Below are 22,755 nucleotides of genomic sequence, written 5' to 3' on the forward strand. Positions count from 1 at the left end.
CCATTGTCATATTTCCTCGATCCCCTCATCAATTCGCGTGAAGCAACCTGTGGTCCATCGCAGCCACCCCCGGGCGCCATTGGCTAATTTTCCAGAATTGCGCGACAACTAAATCAAGTTTAACAGATACTGCAACTCAAATACATGTACAATCTAGAATCGATACCCCAAGCATTTCCCACAAGCAGTTAGCAATATCGACGATCGACGATCGATAAATAGACACCCCATCCCAACACCACCAACCCCCTATACACAATCCCCCAACCCAGCATTCCCTTCACCCCGACTAGACTAGACCTCCTTCAAGATGTCCCTCCTCGTAAAACACATCACGAAAGCCGACATCCCGCGCGTCATGAACATCATGTTCTCCGTGATGGCGCCGACGGGATTCGGGCGCACCACAGGCGAAGTACCGAACCGCGACATCACCTTCGAAGACTTCATCTCGTCGCCATACAGCGTGAACATGGCGCGGCGCATCGCCGAGGAACTCAACACCGACCCGACCCTGCACTACCTGCAGGCCGTGGACAGCCGGTCCGGCAACATGGTTGCGCTGGGCAAGTGGCACATCTACCGCGGCGACCAGGGGCTGCAGGCGTGGCGGTCGTCCATCCGAACCGATAAGTCGATGCAGATCCCGTTCGGGCTGAACGGGGCTGGGTATCGCTGCATTATGGGGAAGTTGTTTGATAAGAGGAAGTTTTTCTTCGGTGAGGGGGGGAGGGAGCACTGTTGTAAGTTCCTGGTCTTTTGTTCTGGTGTCCTGGTGGGTGGGTGGTTGATGATGGATAGTGTTTGAATTGCTTCTCACGCATCCGCGGCATGAGCGCCAGGGTGCGGGCTCGCTCATTACGCAGTGGGGATGCGATCAGGCCGATCAGCTCGGTTTGGATTGTTATCTGGAGTCCTCGGATCCTGGGTATCCGGTATACCAAAGGAAGGGGTTCAAGGATATGTCGAAAGATCCGAATCAAAATGTGATCGAATACACCGTGGATGAGTTCACGGGGCGACAAGGGTTCGAGGAAGATAAAATGCGGTTTACGTGCATGATCAGAAAGCCCAGGGGGAGGGGTGTTCCGAATAGAAAAAAGATGTTTGCGTAGATTTTCTTTCTTTTCTCATTTCTTTTCCTGGCGCAGAAGATGTAGTTAAGAAAAACTGATACAAGGTGTTTGTAGGTAGAGAAGACAACTTATTATTATTCCATAGGTGAAATTCTACCCCTGAAGCGAAAATAAATCAACTTAACAACACATGAATAACTGAGAGTTCAGTGCAGCTAGATCGGACATTTCTCATTGACCGAATTGATCCTCTCAGCCCGATACTGTTTCTGCAGAGACATTCTCCTGCCACCTTCTAATATCCTCGAAGTCTAGGTGTTTCGCTTCATCTTCAACCCCAGACGAGCTGAATTGACTACAATCCGCACCAGTATCCCTAGTGACCAGCATCTCCAGCCATTCGTGTTTGAAGAGTGATCTTTCCTCCGTCCGTATCCCTTGTGTGAAAAAAGTCCATGAGAACAAGTTCCGCGTAGCCAGCGCAGAAAGCCGGTCATTGAAATTCTCTTGTTTTGACGGTCGGAAGCTTGACCATGGCATGGAAGCAGCGATTGAAAGGGCGATTTGCATCCAGGCGCAAACGGACAATAATATCTTAGTCACGATGGTCCTAAGTGTCCAGATCGATGGCAACAAGCTGAGCTTGGACGCTGTTCTGGGGGGCCGTGAATCGATCGGCATTCCAAAATCGCTTAGCGATTGTCCATTTCGGCACTGCCATTCCCAAGAACGATAGACCAGCCTATGGTTGCAAGAGAAATGCAGTCTGACTTGGAGTGAAGTTTGTTGGAGATCTACTTCCCCGAATGGAGGATAAGGGCAAATCGGCGGGTTTCCATGCACGTCCGATAGGGTATCCGTTAGGTATAAGAGACGAAATTCGTCCCCCCGCGATATCATGACTGCACTGCCTTTTCTTCGGGTTTTAATAGAGCGATGGTTGGAAGGGTCCATGAAGGATTGAGGGGATCCTGTCCACGCTACTGCTTCTAGGTGACTTGTTGGTAAGAAGGTCTGAGAGACCTTTAATATTCGGGGCAGAAGACCAGTGATTGTGGCACCTAGCCACAGGGAAGCCACGTTCGGTCGTCGTTTAGACATGGCCCAGATGATAGGAACGGCCTGTTTCGATTGGAAAAGAGTCGAAGTGAGTTCTTTCATCGCAGGGTTGAGCCATTCACTTGTTAAGTTGCAGGGTATACCGGGCTCCCAGAAGCTTCCAAATAAGCAGGAGGCGAGTAGACCTGATGTACCCGAGAAGGCCATGTAATGGGGGATTTCCGCGGGTGTCGGAATTTGGTCGGAATAGAGCACTTCTGTGTCCTGGCGCGAGCCAGACCCGATGATAGGCTTCGGCAGAGTAACGGAGGCGCCGAATCTATTGTGTGTTGGCAATGTCATAGCACCAGCTACGGCGCAAATCAATTGATCGAAAGCATTATGCCGTCGGGCCATTTTGAAAAGATACTCTTGCGCTTCTGCTGAAGACGGAGGTTCGAGGTTGGAAGAGGAGGATGACATGTTTGTATCATGACGTATCCTGAAAGAACTGTCGGTTAGATGAAACTCCCATGGTGAGAAGTACGTTCCATGTTCTCTCTCGAAAGCAGCCTGCCAGCCCCGTCCACCTGCCAGAATTGCAGCCCACCATCTCACTGCAGATATGCAATCACATCCAATGTCCAAGTCGAAATACTCCCCACCAATAACATCGTGGCTTGACGGTGCCATATTATCGGTATAGACAACCTTGTCTTTTGCAGTCCTTCGGCGAACTTCTATCAACCGTGCAGAGAGAACGTATGACCAGCCAAGCAGGAATACGGCCATGTAGTTGCCAGTCGTGTTTGATAGAGGCTGAAGACCTGGCCATTCGGGGAAATAGCTATTGGACAAATCGCAAGTACCCGGGCAAGACTCTCCGATATAAATCTTCCGCGGCAACGTCTGCTTGATCGGAGGTAACTCACAATGCGGGTTTGGCTGTTCGTTTATCGCCGAGACAGACCAGGTGGAATAACCCTGGATAAACAGCGAACCGTTCCCAAGCTCCTCGATCACTTGAGCAGATTCCGGGATTGACGGGGTCTGGCTGAGGAGAGATTTGATATTGCCGCAGCAGTGCGGCAAGTGGGTTGAAGACTGAGCAGAAGAGAGCAACGCGCGCCATGTCGACAGAGAGTGTATGGAGACTTGAGATGAAGAGAGTTTGTCAGGGCGTAGAGGATCACAGTCACTGTGGCTCATGATGGGAATGTCATTCGAAGCATAATGGCGGTATGGGTCAGCTAGGCGCAGTTATATTCGCACACCGCTAGGCAGAAAGACATGCTTTGGCGCCTTGCGTAGTTTTGATGAAAGTCAGTGCTTACGTTTATTTAGAAATCAAGAAGAATAATAAAATAAAATAAAAGTGTTGGTATGACAAAGTTTAGAGAACAAGAACATACATAGTCAGCGGGTACAAGTAGAAATATACATCGAAAATAAATAAAAAATATATCACCCTAATAAAGCATGAACCACCGCATTCAAATCGCCCGCCAAGCCAACTGCCAAGCCCTGCTCCTCCAAATCCCACGGCGCACAAGCAGAAGCCCCAATCCCGGCACGAATCAGGCGAAAACTCCGACTCGTCGACTTCTCCAGCAGCTCTTCATTCGGCCAGCGCAAGACTCCCGGCGTGTTCAGCCCAACGCCCAGTTCAAGAACCACTCCCAGCGGCTCCCTTTCAACAATCACATCCGATGTGGTGTAATGGTTAACATCGCCGTCTCTCACACGGCAGCTCGGGGTTCGATTCCCCGCATCGGAATCATTCCTTTTTTGTTTTTCTTTTTGCGCCTGCTCCTGCGTGCTAGTGCCATAGTGGAAGTCGAGGGCGTCAGATGCGTCGGAGACAAACTCTTCGTATTTCTTTTCTTGCTCCCGGAACGGTCGCGCGTTGAAGTATTTCCCTCCCCGTACGCACAGGGTCAGTTCTCCACTGCAGTGCATGCATCGCGGGATCTTCGACTCTTCCGTTAAGCATTGAGTGATAGGATCGATGAACGGTAACGCTGCGTCCACGAACGGCTCCGACAGAAACACCGCATCGGGTCGACATTTCGCCAGACACTGCAGGAATCGATACTGTCCTTGCGGCGTGGAGACTCGGTCCGCGGAGAACCCGTTTGCTACGAAGAGCCCGTCTGCGTTGGACGTGCGCACGAAGGACTGCGACCCGAAGCGCTCGGCGAGTTTGAGAAGTCGTGTGTACAGTGCGGAGGAAGGCCAGTTTCGGACCATGTTCAGGTGGAGGAAGTAGTATCCCCATTTCTGCCGCTCGTCTTTCCACCCCTGGAACCCGAACACGTCGTAGAGCCGGTTTAGTCCTAGGGCTTGGAACGCAGGGAAGTGGCGCTCGAATAGATCCCGAGAGGTGTAATCCAATCCAATAGCGGCCGAGAGACCCGCGCCTGCTGTGATGATCAGGTAGTCTGCGTTGCGAAGCCATTCGCGGGCCTGCATGACCGCCGGGGTGAGGACTGGATCGAGCAATTTGGTTGGCGGGTTCATCTCCGAGACAGTGATACCCGAAGTCTGGTGTAGGGAGCGCATGTTCTCTCTATACAGCACCCAGTCCTTCTCGAGGAACGTGTCGAAGATAATATCCGTTACCGTGGTGGTTGGATGGGCGAAGCACCACTCTACCACGGTCTGCAGGGCAATTCTAGCCGCTACATCAGAAGGAAACGCGAACAGCCCCGTCGAGATGCAGCAGAAGACCACGACTTTGCGGCCGTCGGGAAGTGGCGGGAGAGCTTCTGCGCCGTCTAAGCATGAAGTGTAGCAGTTCGCGAGCTGTTTCTCGTGCAGAGCGGTGGGCTTCTGCCGTCCCTTCAGCTGCGGACCAACCGTGTGAAGAACATAGGATGCTGGCAGATCAAACCCCGGCGTTACCTTGACGGAGCCTACGGGCTCCAGGTGGTCCTGATTGAGCATGATGGCGTGACAGGCATCCCGGAGACGTGGACCCGCTGCTGCGTGGATGATATTATCGATGCAGCGGTGGTCCGGAAGAAAACAGCCTAGAAGCTGGGAATTAGCTGCGTTGACGATCGCCGTGACGTCTGTGAGGGCTGTGATGTCGCCTTTCCAGACTGAGAGGTTGATGGATTTGTGACTGTCTTTGGAGGTCGGTTTGATGATCGCGTTGGGGGCGATTGATGTCGAAGAAGTCAGGAGGTTGTGGCCGTTGTAGTTCTTTATGACGGCGTCGATGTCGGCGAGGATCTCATCGGGGAGGACAGGGTCTGGAGGACGCTGACATAGAAGCTGGCGCATGGTTTCTAGTTGAGACCATGTTTCCATTTCCAAGGCCCATTCTGGGTTGTTGTGGTGCGCGCAACGATGGCCTGAGGGATGGGGATGGGTGTTGTTTTCTTGTATGAGATGTAAAAGGACTCTGGAGAGCTTCCATGATATGTCTTCGTTTTCTAGTCTCATGGTTCTTATTGAGTCTGAGAAGAGAGTGGACTTGCCAAAGGTGTTGCTCAAATGCTTGCAAAAATATTGTAGTAGGCAACACGACTTGCTAAGAGAGAAGCTCACTCAAACTCTCAGAGATGAGATGAGCAGGAAGCTGAATGTATTTAAACAAAACAAAATAGAAGAAAAAAAAATAGGATCAAATGCAAGCGAAGGAAATGTGGTCTGTCAAAAGCCACGATGTTTCATAGTTGAGCATCACCACGATAAGCCCAGGAACCAGCCAATCAGCAGCCGTAGAGAGGGATGCAAACAGCCCCGCTGACAGTTTGCAGCGTTTCCCCTGTTTGCAAGCTGATGCAAACTGGATGAGAACCAATAAAACCGCACATTTCACCATCCCCTGAGTTTGCACTGTTTGTTTCCCCTGTCTGGTGACATCATCGATACAGCATAGTCCATTAACCATCAACTATTAAACCAGGATAATCCTCGTGTAGAGCAGTAATCCCTCTAAAAATCAAAACGAACATATCCTAACCCCCATAAACATGACACCAATCCTATCCCAGCGCCCGGTAATCGCCATCGCCGGCGCCACCGGCCACCTGGGCCAACACATCGCATCGGCCTTCCTATCCACGCCCCTCCGCTCCAACTTCTCCGAAGTAATCCTCCTCTCTCGCCAGGGCGCCATGCCCGCCCAATTCCTCGACTCCAATCCCACCACCCACTTCGCCATCCGCAAATACAACGAGAATGTCAACGACCTCGCTTCCGCCCTGCAGGGCGTGCACATCCTCGTAAACGCCGTCGGACCGTCAGGCCACTCCTTCAAAGAGAAGCTGCTCCACGCGCTCCCACACACCGACGTCCAGGTTTACTTCCCCTCCGAGTTCGGCGTCGACCACTACGTGCATGACTTTGCGCATCTGGAGTGGGATCAGAAGAAGAGGCATCTGGCGCTGGCGAGGGAGTTGGTTCCGCGCGTGAAGGTGTGTCGGGTCTTTTGTGGGCTGTTTCTGGAGGATAGTATCGGGCCGTGGTTTGGGTTTGATACGCAAAATGGGAAGTATGAGAGTGTGGGGTCATCGGGGGAGCTGGTGTCGTTCACTTCGCTGGGTGATGTAGGCAGGGCGGTGGCGGCGTTGTGCGCGTTGCCGACGGAGAGGGTGCCCGAGGTGGTTCATCTGGCGGGTGATACGCGGTCTGTTGCGGAGATTGCAGAGATTATGAAAGATGGAGGAGCGGGGAGCGTGGAGGTTACGGAGGTTGAGCTGCAGAGGTATAAGGACGAGACGACTGCGGAGGCGTCGTGGGATCCTGCGGCGTATTTGCGGTTTTTGATGGGGGAGGGTCGCATCAATCATACTTCTAAGGGACTGGGGAATGCGAATGAGTTGGTCAATCCGGGAGAGAAGCTGTGGGAGTGGAAGTCGTTGGGCGATTTGGCAAAGGAAACGGGTGGGAGGCCGTGGAAGGATTTCGCTTGGCCTCCGAAGTAATGAATTAATGTTCAATGTAGATTGGGAATATGGATTGTAAGCTGTTGCATTGATGTTAGGAGAAGTTGTTGTCTTGGAGGAATAATGTGAGGCAACATGTCTGCATAGCCAATAAACGGTCATACAATATGAGACCTATGATCCTTAGGCGATGAACGAACAGCACAGAACAAGAAGCGGAAAAGACCAAATCAAATAAAAACGCAATTAATATCTAGTCTTGCTGTTTAATGTTCAATCCCCTCACCCCACTATGTTGACATCGCAAGCACAATGCCGTGATGTATGGCTTATTAACAGTGAACCCAGCACTATCACCAAAGAACGACCATTAATATGAAGCAAATTGACCAAAAAAGCAAAGCTTGCACTATCGTCAAATCATGATTGGAGCAGCGCCTACTCCTGCAGCTGAGACGGAATAGATTCCGACATGCAAGGGATGAGCTGTAAGACGCGCGAATCACGCCATTCATAGTGGCAGCTTGTCAACACTCGCTGACAGCACCTAAGAGAGATTTAAGCCCGGCGCCCATAACATTATCCCAATAAAGAAAACATTCATATTTCATTGTGACATTCTGAATCATGCCAAGTGATCAACCCTCCAAATTGCGAGTCGCCGTGATCGGCGCCGGACCAGCCGGTCTAGGCGCTGCCATTGAATTCCAAAAATTGCCCTTTGTCGATCTTCAGGTCTACGAGCAAGCGAAAGAATTGCGGGAGGTTGGCGCGGGAATCAGTATCCAGCGAAATACATGGCGCATGCTGGAGGCGCTCGGCGTGTATGATAACATCGACCCGAATAATATCTACCGGTCGCCGGATGGGCATTCTGTGCAGCATCGGTATGCGTTCTCGAGCCCCTTGGATCGGGAGTGCAAAAGCTGATTGAAATTCCTAGAAATGGCCGGACAGGGGAGCTTCTAATATCAAACGAACAGGAAGGTTGAGATCCCCATTCCGTGCGTAATGTCGGTCGTTAACGAGAATAGGCACACCTCCGCGGTATAAACACGCTCGGGCTTTACGATCCATCCTGCAGCAGGCTCTGCTGAAAGCGGTTGATCAATCGAGATTACGCCTGGCAAGTCGACTCGCCAAGGTGACTGAATTACCGTCCGGAAGACTGTCGCTATCCTTTGAGGACGGACATGCCGACGAGGTAGATCTCGTTGTCGGCGCTGATGGCGTTCGATCTGTTCGTATATCCCAAAGTTGATTCAAACCCCTTTCTGCCAAGTAATATACCAGCTGAGAATTAAAAGGTCGTCCGGAAACATGCCTTCCCAGACCATCGCATCAGCTACACCGGAACAACAGCGTACCGAGGACTCGTGAACACCCAGGAGATCCTCAGCATCAAGGGCTTCCATGACGCCGTGACCTTCTGGCATGGTCCGACGAGATGGGTGTACACGTGTAATCTGAACAACAATATCTACGAAGTCACAGCAAGGACCGATCTACCGGAAGACGAGAACACCGTGAGCTGGGGCCAGGATGCCAATATTGATGATATTCGGGATCGATATGAGGTGAGTCTACTTATTGTCACGTCTACAGTTCTGGTTTTAATGACGATGAGCTAGGAATTTTCACCGGTCCTGAAGGAGGTACTGGGCAAGGTAAAAAAGGTCAAGAAATTCGCTCTCTTTGCCGGTCCTCGCTTGGCGAAGGTTGTATCTGGCAATGGCATTGCCTTGGTTGGGGATGCATCGCACCGTGAGTTTACCCCTTTGCCCATAATATGAGCCACAACAATTAATTCGGCAATATAGCTTTATCAGGAGCCTTCGGTAACCACCCCCTTCTTTCCTTTCTACAAAACAGAAAATCTAACAAACCCAGGCGCCGGAGCTGGCTTCGCCCTCGAAGACGTCTACGTCCTCACCCAAGCCGTCAAATGGGCCTACGAAAGAGGGTACCCGATACGCGATGCCCTCGAGATATACGATCGCGTGAGATCGCCACATTACGAAGCGATGGTATGGCACTTTAACACTCAACCCAATCCGGTGAGAAACTGACATACGCAGTATATCATCTTGAACAAATTCGCGCAGTCGAACGCGGCGATTCGCAGCGCCGCCACGTTCGACGACGCAGTGACTATCAGTGTTGAAAGCAAGTGGGCGGATCAGTATGGGTGGCTGTATCATTATGATGTGAGTGACTTTCCTCTGGATTAGAGCGGGGTGTATTGAGAATGTGTGAGCTAATGTCGAGGTGTAGGTGAAAGAGGTCTGGAAGAGGGCTTACGAGGAAGAGGATGCTCGGCGCGAGAAGCAGGAGTCGTCTTCGAGGTTGTAGATATTAGAAATTAGAGCGTTGGGGATGGATAGATCATAGATGTGATTGAAGGGGCAAAAAGAAAAAACAAAAAAGAATCGTCAGCGACAGGACTCGAACCTGTGCGGGCGAACCCAATAGATGAGATAGATGAGATCCATTCTAGTCTATCGCCTTAACCACTCGGCCACACTGACTGTTCATATCGAAAGGGCTCAACTTTTGACATCATGAGCAAAGTCTTTATTTTTGTACCAACCAACTCATCATTGTTGTCGATAGCGAAAGCATTTATTTGTGTTAAAATTCGTATCTGTTCAAAGTGAATGTGGAACGAGTATTCACCTTATCCGGTGCTAGCATCCTCATCTAGTATGTACTAGCCCTTTCTAGCGATCTGGCGAGCCAGAGCGGTTTAACAGATTTCATAGGCTATTGTTCGGTCAATGTTCATCATTATATATAGAATAGCCTCAGTTGAAGAGCTACTTAAGTAGGCATGACTCCATCCCAACCCCAAGCCTCTTTCAATTGCATCTGTGCCCTGCTCGAAGATAAGGCATGGACCTCTTCTAACTTGACTAATATATCGAATAGCGCCTCCTGCTCCACACGACTGGTTACGATATCGCCACCTATCTCGATCATTAGCCATCTTCATTTTAATCTGGGTGTAAGTTGGACTAACACATCGTCACACCCATACAGGCCATGACCAACGCGGGAGCTGTCTTATTCGACCGAGCGATGCCGCAAAGTTCAAATAGATTCCGTTTAATTTCCGCCTAGACAGTTAGCAGGACCCGCAAGGAGCAGTCAATCAATTATCGTACCTCTCCCTTGGCGACGGCGTCCTTTCGACCTGGACCCATACGAGGAGTGCGCGGATCATAGGCGACGAGACATATGCGAGCTAAGAGGAGATGCTGGGTCGCAGTGACTGATGAATCAATACCTTCATCCACTCGGTCTTTAAAAAACATGAGAATAAAACACACACCAATGCAATCATCCAAATACCATATCTCCGGAAAGACCTCCGTCCCACCCGGATCCGGTTCTCTCGAATAGAGCGGATTAAACGTCGAGGGAACCAGCGACTGCCATCGCAGAATATAGTCCCAGAGCTCGTCGTATCGCGCGAGGCTAGAGTCTTCTCCGTAGCAGTAGTCAACTACATCCGTACAATGCAGGACCATACGATTGGTCCACGTATTATCATCGACGGGTTCGAGCGATCTGTACGCCGACGAAGCACAGCAGTGAGAGTTGAATCGAAACCCGCGCTGCTTGATGAACGCCCTGTGCCATTCCTGCCGAAAAGCGACCCAGAATGCGGCGCGCCGAAGACCACCACTTTGCATGGCCGCTGTGGATTGGGCGTCTAGAAAGACTTGTGTGCCGCGCAGGTAGGTCTCGTCGTCGATGCCGACAAGGGGGGCTGCAAACTAGATTAGCAATTGTGATCGAATACGATAAGATGTTGAACACGGCAAACATACCGTCATATTCCTCGTAGAAGCGGAGAATTACAGCGGCAGCGAGGAGATTTTCATCTTGCACTTCTGTCGTGTCGCCAGAGAGGGACATGAGGTGTGAGATACACAGGCTTTGATATTCGAGGGCTCGTTCTTCACCTAGTGATGGGAGCTTTTTTCCCGCGAAGAGAATCTCGTTCCCGTTGATAATCTGTCGTCGGCTGAGATGTCGGGCGGACGCGGAGAAAATGGCGTAGAGGAGTGGCGGGCACGACTTGGCTCTTTGGGGGGCTATTAGGGCAAAGTTTTTGGCAGCGTCGCAAGTATCGAACTGTCAATGATGAGCTTTATTTCAGGGATTTGGTGAGGTGGTATGGAAGTATGGAAATACCCATGGCGCGAGCTCCTCCACAAAATACCGCATTAAGCAGGCATCTTGAGCTTCTTTGTCGGACCAGAAAGATTGAGGTAAATCTACTGGTTGGTTCGATTTGGTTTGTGAGATTGGAGATGATGCATGAGAACTCGAAGACTGTGGACTGGAAGGTTTCCCATTAGATGCAGAATCTAGCATGACTGGCTCAGTTTGCTGGGTTTGGGGGGGTTCATCGCTAGCCTGCTCATTGCCATCTGTATGATCGTCGATCGGCTTAAATTGAGCTTGATCCCATGAATCTGTATTTTCTTGTCCAGGAGATGAGCCAGTATAGATGGATTCCGGCTCATGGTCATAATAGTATGCCAGGTCCGGTGTCTCGTCAATAAAACGCAATCCTGCTTGAGGTCAACAACCGAATGAATCCACCACCGTAGGAAACTAACGAGATGCCAAAATGCTCGGCCACGGCTGATCATGGGCAAACTTCAAACGATACGAACGGTACTGGACGACCTGGTTCGGCCTGCATGTTTCGCCTCGTTCTTTACATCGTGAACAAATAGGTTTGGACCCATCGCCTACAGATGGCTGTGAGCTGGCCGATTAATTGGGAGTAACTTGGAAATATTGGTGCCTACACTTTAGATGTTGCCCTCAATTCAATGTAAGTATGCATATTCCTAGACTGGTGAAAGTGACGTACTCCGGCAATTCTGGCTATTATGTAGATGTAAATCGTGAGCGAAGAACCAACCGCAAGTCCGATGTATTGCAGCTAATGCTTACCAGGGCTCGAAGTTCAACCTTGGCATGTTTCCCAGATGTAAAAGCAGCAGGCCAATTCAACTCTCGTGATGCAAAGGGTCTGGATGAGATCGAGGGTGAGAATCGGCGATGGTTGCCCGATAAAAGTAGAAATCAGACCCCGCGTTGCTCGGGTTGAACTGCCCGAAATCGGCCGACGCGGTATTTCTCCCCGACCGAGGTAGACCTTGACTATAAGGAAGGCAGAGGAACTCGGCTACATCATGGTGGGATGGATTAAACTCACATTCAATTGAATTCTTCACATTCGAAAATGGATCTTATCCTGGAAAATCCATGGAATAGGCCCGTGAGAGCTTCATACCGCCGATACTGCCTATTCGAGACTACCAAGTCGACTCATTTTTATACCATATTTCAGTCTATAAGACATACCTTTAACTCTTGTGCTACCATATGAGCTACTCCTACATGACTGACTATTTCTGCCCCAAAATAAAACAGGCTAAGTCGCATACCTGAACATCGGACTTTCGTCGCCCATCTCCGCCAGTTGTTCCTCCGTATACTTGGCCTGAATCTCCTCGATCGGAATCGCAGCGCGTCGAGCATTAATCCCCTTCAGAATAAAGTAGTAGACAACCGGCCACAAAATCCCAAACACCACCAAAAGTGCAAGACAGATCCCAAACCCAACTGGATACCGCGGTGCCTCATTGGCGATGAAGATATTCGACCCCATAATCTACTCTCATCAGCAAACACCCACAGACCACAAAAAAGAGACAAAGAACTTACCCCACCCAACTGCCCTATCGAAATCATCAACGCCATACTAACCGACCTCTTCATCGACCCTGCCGTATTGATCGAAATCCAAGCCGTCACGGCCGGCGGAATCGGATACAGTCCCCCGGCCATGAGAAAGCACCCGAACATCGTAACGCCCTCGACATGCGGATACCTTACACTCGCCATGATAATCGCACACCCCACCGCGGCCATTAAATTCGGCAACACGACGAAGATCATTCGCTGCTGGAACCGGTCGGACGCGTACCCGAACATCACAGTCACCACGCAGGCAAAGACATACGGGGGCGCGGTCAACGCCTGGGCGCGCGCGGCCGAGTACCCCAAGTTCGCAATGATAGTGGGCAGGATGAAGGAGATGCCGTAGACGACGACGCACAGCGTCAGTTCCATGGCGGTGATGGCGTAGACGTGGAACGAGCGGAACGACTGCGTGGCGTAGCGCATCGAGAAGCCTTCTTTCTCGGCCACGCCGGTCTCGCCACCCGCGGAGTAGCGGTGTCGGAGGAGCAGGAATTGGCGCTCTTCAGGGCTGAGCCACCCCCCGACGTGTGCGGGCGACGGGTAGATGAAGAAGAAGGATGCGAGCCCGATGCAGAATGTGAATGTGCCTTCGATTACGTAGATGAAGCGCCAGCCGCGATACCCCCACGTGTAGTCTAGCTGGCCGATGCCGTAGGCGAGCAGGGAGGAGAACGCACCGGCGAGAGAGGCGCCGGAGTAGAAGATGGACATGCGCGAGTGAATTTCTTGTGGAGAGTACCATGCTGTCAGGGCGTAGCTGCAGCCGGGAAACATGCCGGCTTCGACAAGGCCGAGGATGATGCGGAAGGATATCCACCCTGCGTAGTTGCTTTGAAGGCCGGAGCAGACCAGTATCAGTCCGACGAGAGTTAGTATGACCGGGAGCCAGATCTTGGGCCCGACTCGTTTGAGAATGATGTTGGAGGGTCTAGATGTCGAATAGTTAGCGGTGATCACCTTGTCGGCGTGTATTACTTACGTTCCACCTAGTGCATAGGTCACGAAAAACACACTCAACCCGGTGTTCCACTGCTGGCTGCTCAGCTTCATATCTTCCTCAGCGCCGAATAGTTTGGCATTTCCGACCTGAGTTGTCAGTTTTGCCGATTGATCAGGGCTGGCGAGGACGTACATTGCTCCGATCCACATAGGAAAGTAAGTATATGAAAATCAACTGAGGTAAAATGCGCAGACTGGTTCTTGTCAGCTTCTATCCATCACAGAAATACCATGAGATCCTTACTCGAGCTTTCGCACAAGTTTCTGCAGCCGCTCGCCCTTGAAGGTTTCACTCAAACGTAGATACTCGTCATATTCTGGCGAAACGACCACACCGGTAGAGATCGTATCATCGGCTCCGTCGAGTGCTTGAGGATTTTGCGTAGGTTTCTTGTCGTCAGACTCAATAGGTACTCCCATATTGATGTCAACGGTCACAGATGATCAATTTCACGATAAGAGTCCAAATATGAATAGAAAACAAGCTCAACTGATGGATTGTACTGTGAAGTCTTCTCACGCCAAATTCGGTTCCAACGGCGAGGTTTCGAAGTTATATCGCCGCTGGCCCAGTCGGCGAAACCGCAGATAAACCCAATGTCCAGTTAATTGTCGCGTCCTAGATGCGTTCCTTCGCGATTCTATCTCAAACCTTGTCGCAGCCACAAACCAAACCAACACAAAATGACATCGTGTATCTCGCTTCCACATACCCAGGATCTCGACCGGACCGCTCACAATCATAACCACCGGCCCGGTCCCTTTGTCGCCGCAATGTCAACAGGAAATCAGAAATCCAAAGGATCAGCGGACTTAACATGCACCCCGCACGCAGTATCTCTGGGCTAAGCCGGGTTCTGAACCGAATCAAGCCCGTAATTGGGGGACAGCCTCGGCGAGGGATCCATCGTAGACGCTAAAGAAGACCAACGGCCGTCGAGGGATGTCGGAAGCGAGATAAGCACTGATAAGATTCTCTGTCAGGAAAAGGAGGGGTTGGACCCTGTGGAATGTAGGGATTGTTTTTGATTTGTTTAGCGAATGAGGACGGGACACCTGTAGCTGGTTCGTTCGCTGTGTGGGGAGTCTGGATAGAGAGGATCACCGATACCGGTCGCTTGCAGTTGCCGGTGGAGAGGAATGGACCTGAATAGATAGATTTGGTGTTGTATTGCGAGTGGTATGATTACGGAAGACAATTAAAGACCAACTATATAAGCTGCCTAGAATAAGGGAGATATCTGATCTTTCATCACGGTTACCCAAAGCCTAACAGTCAACATGACCAAGATCACGATCCTAGGCGCCGGGTGAGTCTCTTGACCCATCAAACACCTTCATACCCAAGCCCTATCCACCAAGCTAACACTGTTAACCAGCATCACCGGAATGGCCATCGCCAGCCAACTCCCTCGCCACCACGACATCACCATCGTCGCCCGCAACCTCCCCGGAGACGAGCCACACTCCCAAGAATGGGCCAGTCCCTGGGCCGGCGCCATCTGGGCCGGCATGGACGGGTCAACTCCGCGCGAGCAGCAATTCCAGCTGAACGCGTTAGGCGTGTGGTGGAAACTCGCCCTCTCCGACCCCGAGTCCGGCGTCCGACGCATCGAGATGACCGAGTACCGCGACTCAAAGACCCTGGACCAGATCTGGATTCGCGACAAGGTGCCAGAGTTTCGAGTCATTCCGGAGAACGAGCGACTTCCGGGCACTACGGTCGGATTCAAGTATCGGACAGTGGTGCTCACGCCAATGGTCTTTCTTCCGTGGCTGCGGGCGAAACTGGAGGCGACGGGGGTGAAGTTCCAGCGTGTGACGGTCCGTTCGCTGGACGATCTGAGAGGAATGGGTCATGATATTCTGATCAATGCGGCGGGGATTGGACCGCTGAGGTTAGAAGATGTTAAGGATACCAGGGTTCAGGAGGTGCGAGGGCAGACAGTGCTGGTGAAGTCGAAGTTTGATAAACTGTTCGTGCGCAATGGGGATAATTATACTTATGCGTTTGCGCGAGGGGATGGAACCACTGTCCTTGGAGGAATCAAGCAGTTTGGAAGCACGGAAACGCAGGTGGATTCGGATATAAGAGCTGATGTAGGTTCTCCTTACTTTCCCTGATAAGGTATTTCTGGAAACTAATGCACGCAGATCATTCGACGAGTCCACGAAAGTCTGCCCGAGGATTTCCCTTCCCCAGATCCCAAAGACTACACCATCGTGCGAGACATTGTTGGCATTCGGCCTCAGCGTGAGGGAGGTGTCCGAGTGGAGAAGGAGATTGTCAATGGACAGAAGGTTGTTCACGCGTATGGGGTTGCAGGAGGTGGTTATGTTTTCAGCTTCGGGGTTGCCAAGGAGGTTGCCCGGTTGGTGGACGAGTATGAGTCGCCTGTGGCTAGACTCTAGGGGATACTGTGTTAGTAATATGAAAGGAATAAATTGAAATACTGAGATATTGATTTCGAGATAATGAAGCTATTATCGGCCCAACCGGAGAAAGTAGGGCCGACTAACTGCAACGGGAAAGACGTGCGGAGACGCCGATCGAGTCAACGTCAACACTTCCTGCTTTGCCTCGCGACCGAGCGGTCTTTCTCTCTGTCGTTATTTATCAGATATCAAGATGTCTGTCTCAGCAATCCATAATCGTGATTCCCCCCAACGCTGCAAGCCCTTTTATGGCCGGTTGAAGTCAACTCGGACTCGCTCCGGTTGTCTCTGCTGCCGACAACGGAAGGTCAAATGCGACGGTGCGTAACGCCGTTGACTTGGTGTCAACACTAACTAAACCAGTGGATAGAGTCTAGACCCAGCTGCAAACGCTGTCGTGATGCACAACGACCATGTTTCTACGGACTGAAGCTGACATGGCCCGATCAGAAGACACCTGTGAAAGCTGAGCACCCTGAATCTGATGGCACGTTCAGTGGCAGATATGCAGCATCTCAAGCAGAGACCTTGTTTCTCAATACGACATGGTCTGATTTCGAGCTCTGTCAAGGCCCAGGAGTGTCTAGAGCCAGCAAGAAAGTAGCATCCTGCAGCGACAGCCTTCTCTTACGAACAGAGCCCGACTGGAGTGGAGCATGTCGCATCCCAGCGTCGATCAATTATCCCCGACTCGATCTCTCTGCCACGGAGATGCCAATATTTGACTTCTGTAGGACCCCAGTCATCTTCGATTAAACTAAGCTAACATCGTAGATGCAAACCAAATGTGTCCTGAATGCCGACTCGTAGACGGTGACAAGAACCGCTACCGACAAGTGATAATCCCTATTTCCTTAGTATCGCCACTCGTGCTGCGATCGGTGCTCGCTCTCTCAGCAAACCAGTTGAAGCACTACGACAACAGATTCGAAGTCACCGCGCTGCATTACCAAAGCGCCACTTTGCAATCGCTGTATCGAACGATCGCTTCTGCCAGTAGCAAGGAGCAGGGCAGAAAGTCTTCTAGCTTAACACACACCTCGTTGTCGAAAACCGAGATGCTAGCAATTGTGCTGATGTTATGCCATTCCGAGTTCTCCAACGATATCGCATATCGTCCACGATTTGCTCCTGCATGGCGCGCTCATCTAGACGGTGCGCGACGCATCCTCGAACTGCCTGTCGCGGGACCAAGTGCCGAACTTGGAGGAGTGGTAACATTCTTAGCTGGATTCCTGGCCTCACATAGTGTACTGGCGTACACCACTCTCCTCAACCCCGACGATGCAGAAGTCCTGTTTCGAGGGGGAACGTACTGGCTGAAGAAGATCGCGCGACCGCCCCAGGAAATCGACAATTACACGAATTGCTCGACCGAGTTGCTGGGCATAATCCTAGAAACCTGTCACCGCATCCGTCAACGCAGAAACCACAATGATGCCGGGGAATGCGCATCCTCGCGCGCCTGGAAACAGGAAACGCAGACTCGCTTGGTTCACCTTGTTCAATTCCACGCGTCGATTCAAACTTCATCGCCTGTCTCAATCACTACTCTCTCTAATCCGATCACCACTTATCCCCCTCCAATACCGACTGTCAATCGCACGGCCGAAGCGTTCCGCCACGCTGCACTAATCCTTCTTCAGTATCTCGACACAAGTTACTCTCTTGAAAATAACCCAACTGTCAAAGAGAGTGTCAGTATTATCCTTAGCCTCATGAACGCCGGCGTGCCTATTCCCCCGCCCGGAAAATCTGGTCGGTCGGTGTTCCTGTGGCCATATTTCATCGCTGCATGTCATGCACAGAGCGATGAGGATCGAGCTGTGGGTTTGAGGAATTTGCAGCAGTTCGAGCGGATCGCAGCGACAGTGTATAATAATGCACTACCGTTCATAAGGGAGGTGATCGAGGGGGTGTGGAAGCAGAGGGATCTTAGGGGTGACAGGGGTAGGATTGGTGTCTGTGCTAAGGGCGGTTGTTTCTGCGCATCTGCTGGGAATGATGACGAAGCCGATAAAGATGAGTGTTTCGAATGGGAGGTCGTAATGCGGTCGTTGGGGTACACGTTTGATTGGGCTTGAGGATATCATTGCCGCGAGAAATAATATACCAATATGCGCCGTTGCAATTGTATGAGGGATTCCTCTTTTATCTTGAGAGACCTACTAAAGCGACCCCTGACACAGCATAGAAACGGCTATCCAATAGTGCAACACCTCAAGTTACCCATATAGCCTATTCGACTCGACAGGAGTATTAATGTACTCTTTCCATCAATCATATCTCCTATCCAGGTGACTCCTCAGTCGAGACCTTGCAGTATGCAACGGAGGATCCTCCGTGTCATGGGAATGGGCTGATTTGACATGGACGTGGGCCGGGTGTTTGAGAAATATTAACTCAAACAAGGTCCTCGAGCCGCCAGATTAGACTATTGGCAGGTGGGACCGAGACGTCTAATGTCTATTTACGGAGCAAAATATCGTATCCGACCTTCCGGATCGAGGGTTTATGAAAGGAGCTTATTCGAACCGAAGGAGCATAGAGCGGTGCATTGATATCGTTGAATGAGCACCCCTAGGAACCTAAGCATAATGGAACCTCAGGGTGAAAATTCCGCAAAACGGCAAGTGAACATCCCAACGGACTTGAAACATCTAGGTTAATTTGACAACACGCGAAAACATTGCAGAAATATGATTTTGAACCTACATTGCGTAGAAACCTCAAGACTTCAAGCTCACCAGAAAGAAACAGAACCCCAACGGAAGATTTTTCCATCCAAACCACCAAGCAAACCCAAGCCCTCTAATTCCAGACCAAACACCCGTTGCGAGCCAGTCTCATTCCCAAACACCTCCATCCGCACTAGTCACGGCACTTCCCCCCGATGCGTGCATAATTCGCCGTCCGTCTCGGATAAACTGGGTCTGGCTATGGGGGCGAGCGGGGCGTCCCGGTAATTGCAGGAGCCACTAACACGCTAATAGGGCTGAATGACTGGAGACCTGGGCTGTCGTTTGCCATGCATTATTCAAGGCATGGTTTGACGGTGAAACATGCACTGGAGTTGCCGGTCCTTGGCCGACAAGTTACGGAGTCGACGCCATTGCTCCGTCCCGTGGTATATATAAAGCTCCCCGGATCGGCTGTCTATCCTTTCTCTCCTTGGGAATCCAACGAACCACTCGTCAGAAACCAGCCAAAATGAAGCTCGCCGCCGCCGCTCTCATCCCTACCCTCGCCCTCGCCGCCACCCAGGTCAAGCGTGAAGATACTTGGGGCGGAAGCGTCTCCCTCGGCCCGACCAAGTCGACCATCACAAAGGCCGTCACGACCCTGATCCCTGGCGCTGCCCCGGCCACCCAGAATGGCGTCCTGTTCCTGTGGCCTGGAATGAGCAACGGAACTGGCGATCTGGTCCAGACCACCCTTGAGGACTGGGAGAGCAACGACTGGTGCGGTGCTAGCCGCGGTGAGTGGTGCGTACGCGCCAGTCTGTTCGGCAGCTTTGGTCAGTTGGATGGCGATGCTGGTGTCGTAAAGGGCGACGACCAGGTTCGCATTGAGTATGAGTTGCAGGATGATCAGGACACTTGGGTCCAGTATGTTTTTTCGCTCGGTTTGATTGAGGTAGAGAATGTGTGCTAATAAGACGCTGTCCAGGACCGTTACCAACGCGCAGACCGGTGAAGCTTTGTCCTCTTTCTCCTACAAGTCTGGTCCCTACATGACCGGGTGAGCTTCTCCGATTGATCTATTGAGAAGGGGTTTATTGCTAACAATTAGTAGATACGGCACCGGCACCGAGTGCAACGACGGATGCACCGGCACCATCAACCCCCAGCAGTACCTCAACACCGAGCTCACCCTCGCCTCTGCCGACACCACCTTCGGCGACACCATCGCCAGCGCCGGCGGAGCCACTTACGAGGGCCTCAGCTCCAGCGAGGGTGGAAAGGTGTGGGCCATCAAGACCATCAACGTTCCCGCCATGTCCGGTTAAGGTGCTAGCATCTGCTCCATTCTGTACAAACAAACCCTATAATCAAATCGTGTATCTGAATTGTATATATAACACCGAACTTGAATCTATATACACACTTGCATCTCTCGTATACAGAAAGACACACAATCTCAACCACTATAATCCAACTCCGCCACCAACCTCACCGCTCCTTCCCCAACCGACCCTCCAATCCCATCAATCGACGCTTGCGCACTTTCATACGCATTCACCACCGTCCCCGCCCCATTCGTAATAGACGAACACCTCGACCCTCCAAACTCGCAGATCCGCATCCCCTGCACCGTCTGATTCGCATTCTGCGCCTGGATCGCCGAAACATCCCACCCAGACCAGTTATCATTCGTCTGGCTGCCGAAGTCAAACTCTCCCCAGGTACACGAGTACCCTCCATATTCGTCCGTGGGAAGACTACTCCCTTCCGCAGCGCCCCACGCCCCCTGACTATTCTCGTCGAAGGCGACGTAGCGCTTCTCCCCCGCGGAGAGCGTAAAGTTGACGGCCGAGTTGCCATACCAGCCGGTCATTTCGCCGTCCGGGCCGATCTTGTTCCAGACGACGACGGTCCAGTCGGCGGCGCTGGCGTGGCTGAACTGCACGACGTATTTGTACAAGTGTGCGGACGAGGCCGACACTTCGAGCATGTTGCTGCCCCACGGGTTGCCGACGTTGCCGGCGTATTTGACCCCCGTGCCGCTGGAGTTGGTGCGGGCGCCGAAGCCGCTCGTGCTGAATTGGTTGTTGGAAGGGTGTGTCGTCCATGAGTCGGAGGTTGTGGCTGTTTCTGTGGCTGCTGCGGTGGACGCGGACTGCGTGCTGGTTGTGGATGCTTGGTGAGGGAGGAGGTTGTTGGGGTCGATGCTGACGCCGATGTTGGCGCTGAGAAGGGGATTTGTGGTGTCTTGGTTGGCGTCTGGGGCTGCGGTTTCGGCGACGACGTTGGTGACGGTGGATGTGGTTGGGATGGTGGTTGGGCCGTGGCCGGGGACGGAGGTGGTTATGGTGACGATTTCGAGGTCGAGGATTGTTTTGACGTTGATTGCTGCGTTGACGTTGACTACCTGCCGTGCTTCAAGCTCGGGGTTTGCTTTGGGTTCATGAAGGTCGAAATGAGGGTGGGTGTTGTGTCGACGGTGATGGATATGGGACCTGGCCAGGGCTGACTGGGCAGCGGAGAGGGCGAAAAGGAGTGATTTCCACTGCATGATGACTGTTTGCTGCTCTCAGGACAGCATCGAATGAATGAGTGTGGATAAGGAGGAGAAAATGTCAGAAAGAGCGACTGATGGATTCAAATGAGCGTGATGCAGCAGGCGTATTATATCAACAGCCAGGCCGCGGAATCGACGACGCGATTTCCACCAAGTGGAGATAAAGAGCGATGAATCGTCAGCGTTCACGCCGACACTCCATATTGACCAAGCTCTAGAGGAGTATAAGCGACGTTGTGGGCTGCTTGCCTGCGAAAGCTACCGGTTTGGCGACAGAGGGCCCCAGTCCGACGACGCAGTAGCAGTACCTGAAACACAGAATGACAGGTTAGTCTGCATGAGGCCGACCCATCCACTTATGTTATACTGTGGCTTGGTCCGGCATTGTTTATGGTCTCTGTTCGGCATGCATACCAAACATCCCTAGGTGCCCGGTACCCCAAGCAACAACACATTCTTGACCCAATCCAACAAGGGATTCAAATTAACTGTGGCATGGCTTAATCGGATCACTGTGCGGTAAAGAAATTGCCACATTATCGTAGCATCGCTTGCAGAGAACATGGTGCTGTGGCATTTCGGAATACAACGCCAGATAGACGCGGCCTGTGGAATCGAGGCTGCTCACTAGGTTAGTTAGTGACCGATGGCTAGAATAGTCTAGAGCTTATCAGTCAGTCTAGCGCACTTTTAGGCAGATGCATTATTCAACATGGCATGTACAGAATACTTCGCCCGATTTGTGCTCCTGTTGACTTGGTCTCGATCTTCACTAGAGTGGCGATAACTGAGATATCATCATACTCTACATTTATTCAACGCCCTTGTTTATTGACAAATCTAGGATTATGCACTCGATCTATCCATAGACACTTGCGAATTGATCTGAAGAAAAGATTTCAACCGGGCATCCGCAGGCCACGTTTAGTGCCAAACGGGTGGGTCTGTCTACGTATGCTCGGATCACACTATCGTCTAGCCACTTTTCTTGCGAGTTCCTATGCGTATATCTGTACTATAGACAATGGAGGAATTGACTTGGTGCGTTACCAATTCTCGTCCTTTCTTTGGTTGGGTTTTCTTTTTTAGAGTAGGGCATTTACTCAATCTAAAATACTTGCCTAGCTGGTATTTATCTCTTTGTGACTACTTGCTGCAATAAAGATGTCTGCCCTCTTCTCATATAAATAGATCGTTTGCTGGGTACGAAAATTTGAACAAAATAAAAAGAAAACGAGTTAAAAGAAAGCAGGCGGAAGCCATGAAAATGTTCTTTA

At 51.4% G+C, this 22,755-nt stretch overlaps 11 protein-coding genes and 2 non-coding genes across 13 annotated transcripts; 7 read left to right on the plus strand and 6 right to left on the minus strand.

Moving 5' to 3' along the window:
• Window positions 1–310: 310 nt before the first annotated feature.
• On the plus strand, window positions 311–1,115 carry P170DRAFT_460319 (acetyltransferase, GNAT family; the record flags this gene model as incomplete). Its single annotated transcript, XM_024851930.1, has 2 exons — window positions 311–743; window positions 802–1,115. 2 exons carry the CDS (start codon window positions 311–313, stop codon window positions 1,113–1,115), a joined length of 747 nt encoding a protein of 248 aa, XP_024709376.1.
• Window positions 1,116–1,328: 213 nt separating this feature from the next.
• Window positions 1,329–3,323, minus strand: P170DRAFT_397106 (uncharacterized protein; the record flags this gene model as incomplete). The annotated part of the gene is made up of 1 exon (XM_024846159.1): window positions 1,329–3,323. The coding sequence occupies one exon, from the start codon at window positions 3,321–3,323 to the stop codon at window positions 1,329–1,331; it is 1,995 nt and encodes a 664-aa protein (XP_024709377.1).
• Window positions 3,324–3,578: 255 nt separating this feature from the next.
• P170DRAFT_343532 (putative ganglioside induced differentiation associated protein) lies at window positions 3,579–5,564 on the minus strand (the record flags this gene model as incomplete). The annotated part of the gene is made up of 2 exons (XM_024843409.1): window positions 3,579–3,800; window positions 3,978–5,564. 2 exons carry the CDS (start codon window positions 5,562–5,564, stop codon window positions 3,579–3,581), a joined length of 1,809 nt encoding a protein of 602 aa, XP_024709378.1.
• Window positions 3,820–3,891, plus strand: P170DRAFT_t10. The gene has a single exon. It is a non-coding gene; the product is annotated as a tRNA-Glu (tRNA).
• A 501-nt stretch (window positions 5,565–6,065) lies between the features above and the next one.
• Window positions 6,066–7,162, plus strand: P170DRAFT_431753 (isoflavone reductase family protein). Its single transcript, XM_024848111.1, has one exon. The coding sequence runs from the start codon at window positions 6,098–6,100 to the stop codon at window positions 7,049–7,051; it is 954 nt and encodes a 317-aa protein (XP_024709379.1). The 5' UTR covers window positions 6,066–6,097; the 3' UTR covers window positions 7,052–7,162.
• A 414-nt stretch (window positions 7,163–7,576) lies between these two features.
• P170DRAFT_431754 (FAD/NAD(P)-binding domain-containing protein) lies at window positions 7,577–9,522 on the plus strand. Its single transcript, XM_024848112.1, has 9 exons — window positions 7,577–7,899; window positions 7,956–7,999; window positions 8,047–8,252; window positions 8,320–8,589; window positions 8,644–8,776; window positions 8,833–8,850; window positions 8,903–9,039; window positions 9,091–9,219; window positions 9,287–9,522. Exons 1-9 carry the CDS (start codon window positions 7,640–7,642, stop codon window positions 9,362–9,364), a joined length of 1,275 nt encoding a protein of 424 aa, XP_024709380.1. The 5' UTR covers window positions 7,577–7,639; the 3' UTR covers window positions 9,365–9,522.
• P170DRAFT_t30 lies at window positions 9,443–9,540 on the minus strand. Its single transcript has one exon. It is a non-coding gene; the product is annotated as a tRNA-Ser (tRNA).
• A 292-nt stretch (window positions 9,541–9,832) lies between these two features.
• P170DRAFT_344579 (uncharacterized protein) lies at window positions 9,833–11,395 on the minus strand (the record flags this gene model as incomplete). Its single annotated transcript, XM_024843472.1, has 6 exons — window positions 9,833–9,978; window positions 10,032–10,128; window positions 10,177–10,283; window positions 10,344–10,784; window positions 10,846–11,152; window positions 11,213–11,395. 6 exons carry the CDS (start codon window positions 11,393–11,395, stop codon window positions 9,833–9,835), a joined length of 1,281 nt encoding a protein of 426 aa, XP_024709381.1.
• A 1,075-nt stretch (window positions 11,396–12,470) lies between these two features.
• On the minus strand, window positions 12,471–14,221 carry P170DRAFT_344044 (MFS general substrate transporter; the record flags this gene model as incomplete). The annotated part of the gene is made up of 6 exons (XM_024843439.1): window positions 12,471–12,710; window positions 12,764–13,441; window positions 13,589–13,730; window positions 13,782–13,888; window positions 13,935–13,995; window positions 14,046–14,221. 6 exons carry the CDS (start codon window positions 14,219–14,221, stop codon window positions 12,471–12,473), a joined length of 1,404 nt encoding a protein of 467 aa, XP_024709382.1.
• An 861-nt stretch (window positions 14,222–15,082) lies between these two features.
• P170DRAFT_397115 (FAD-dependent oxidoreductase) lies at window positions 15,083–16,213 on the plus strand (the record flags this gene model as incomplete). Its single annotated transcript, XM_024846160.1, has 3 exons — window positions 15,083–15,111; window positions 15,181–15,901; window positions 15,956–16,213. 3 exons carry the CDS (start codon window positions 15,083–15,085, stop codon window positions 16,211–16,213), a joined length of 1,008 nt encoding a protein of 335 aa, XP_024709383.1.
• Window positions 16,214–16,392: 179 nt separating this feature from the next.
• Window positions 16,393–18,343, plus strand: P170DRAFT_460325 (Zn(II)2Cys6 transcription factor). The gene is made up of 3 exons (XM_024851931.1): window positions 16,393–16,557; window positions 16,608–16,967; window positions 17,012–18,343. The coding sequence occupies exons 1-3, from the start codon at window positions 16,431–16,433 to the stop codon at window positions 18,319–18,321; spliced, it is 1,797 nt and encodes a 598-aa protein (XP_024709384.1). The 5' UTR covers window positions 16,393–16,430; the 3' UTR covers window positions 18,322–18,343.
• Window positions 18,344–19,447: 1,104 nt separating this feature from the next.
• On the plus strand, window positions 19,448–20,246 carry P170DRAFT_347623 (uncharacterized protein; the record flags this gene model as incomplete). The annotated part of the gene is made up of 3 exons (XM_024843642.1): window positions 19,448–19,845; window positions 19,907–19,978; window positions 20,033–20,246. 3 exons carry the CDS (start codon window positions 19,448–19,450, stop codon window positions 20,244–20,246), a joined length of 684 nt encoding a protein of 227 aa, XP_024709385.1.
• A 74-nt stretch (window positions 20,247–20,320) lies between these two features.
• P170DRAFT_431758 (putative allergen Asp F4-like) lies at window positions 20,321–21,901 on the minus strand. The gene has a single exon (XM_024848113.1). It carries the CDS (start codon window positions 21,470–21,472, stop codon window positions 20,378–20,380), a length of 1,095 nt encoding a protein of 364 aa, XP_024709386.1. The 5' UTR covers window positions 21,473–21,901; the 3' UTR covers window positions 20,321–20,377.
• Window positions 21,902–22,755: the final 854 nt, after the last annotated feature.

The sequence above is a fragment of the Aspergillus steynii genome (genome assembly GCF_002849105.1).
Source record: "Aspergillus steynii IBT 23096 chromosome Unknown P170scaffold_1, whole genome shotgun sequence".
NCBI classification, from domain to species: domain Eukaryota; kingdom Fungi; phylum Ascomycota; class Eurotiomycetes; order Eurotiales; family Aspergillaceae; genus Aspergillus; species Aspergillus steynii.

What these genes read in the sequence shown, in the direction of transcription:
- P170DRAFT_431753 (XM_024848111.1), top strand. Translation starts at nt 6,098, where the DNA reads ATGACACCAATCCTATCCCAGCGCCCGGTAATCGCCATCGCCGGCGCC.
- P170DRAFT_431754 (XM_024848112.1), top strand. Translation starts at nt 7,640, where the DNA reads ATGCCAAGTGATCAACCCTCCAAATTGCGAGTCGCCGTGATCGGCGCC. An exon ending in AATATCAAACGAACAGGAAG is followed by an intron (nt 8,000 to 8,046) that starts GTTGAGATCCCC and finishes TAACGAGAATAG; the next exon opens with GCACACCTCCGCGGTATAAA. An exon ending in GGTGGCTGTATCATTATGAT is followed by an intron (nt 9,220 to 9,286) that starts GTGAGTGACTTT and finishes GTCGAGGTGTAG; the next exon opens with GTGAAAGAGGTCTGGAAGAG.
- P170DRAFT_460325 (XM_024851931.1), top strand. Translation starts at nt 16,431, where the DNA reads ATGTCTGTCTCAGCAATCCATAATCGTGATTCCCCCCAACGCTGCAAG. An exon ending in ACGGAAGGTCAAATGCGACG is followed by an intron (nt 16,558 to 16,607) that starts GTGCGTAACGCC and finishes ACCAGTGGATAG; the next exon opens with AGTCTAGACCCAGCTGCAAA. An exon ending in GATGCCAATATTTGACTTCT is followed by an intron (nt 16,968 to 17,011) that starts GTAGGACCCCAG and finishes CTAACATCGTAG; the next exon opens with ATGCAAACCAAATGTGTCCT.
- P170DRAFT_431758 (XM_024848113.1), bottom strand. Translation starts at nt 21,472, where the DNA reads ATGCAGTGGAAATCACTCCTTTTCGCCCTCTCCGCTGCCCAGTCAGCC.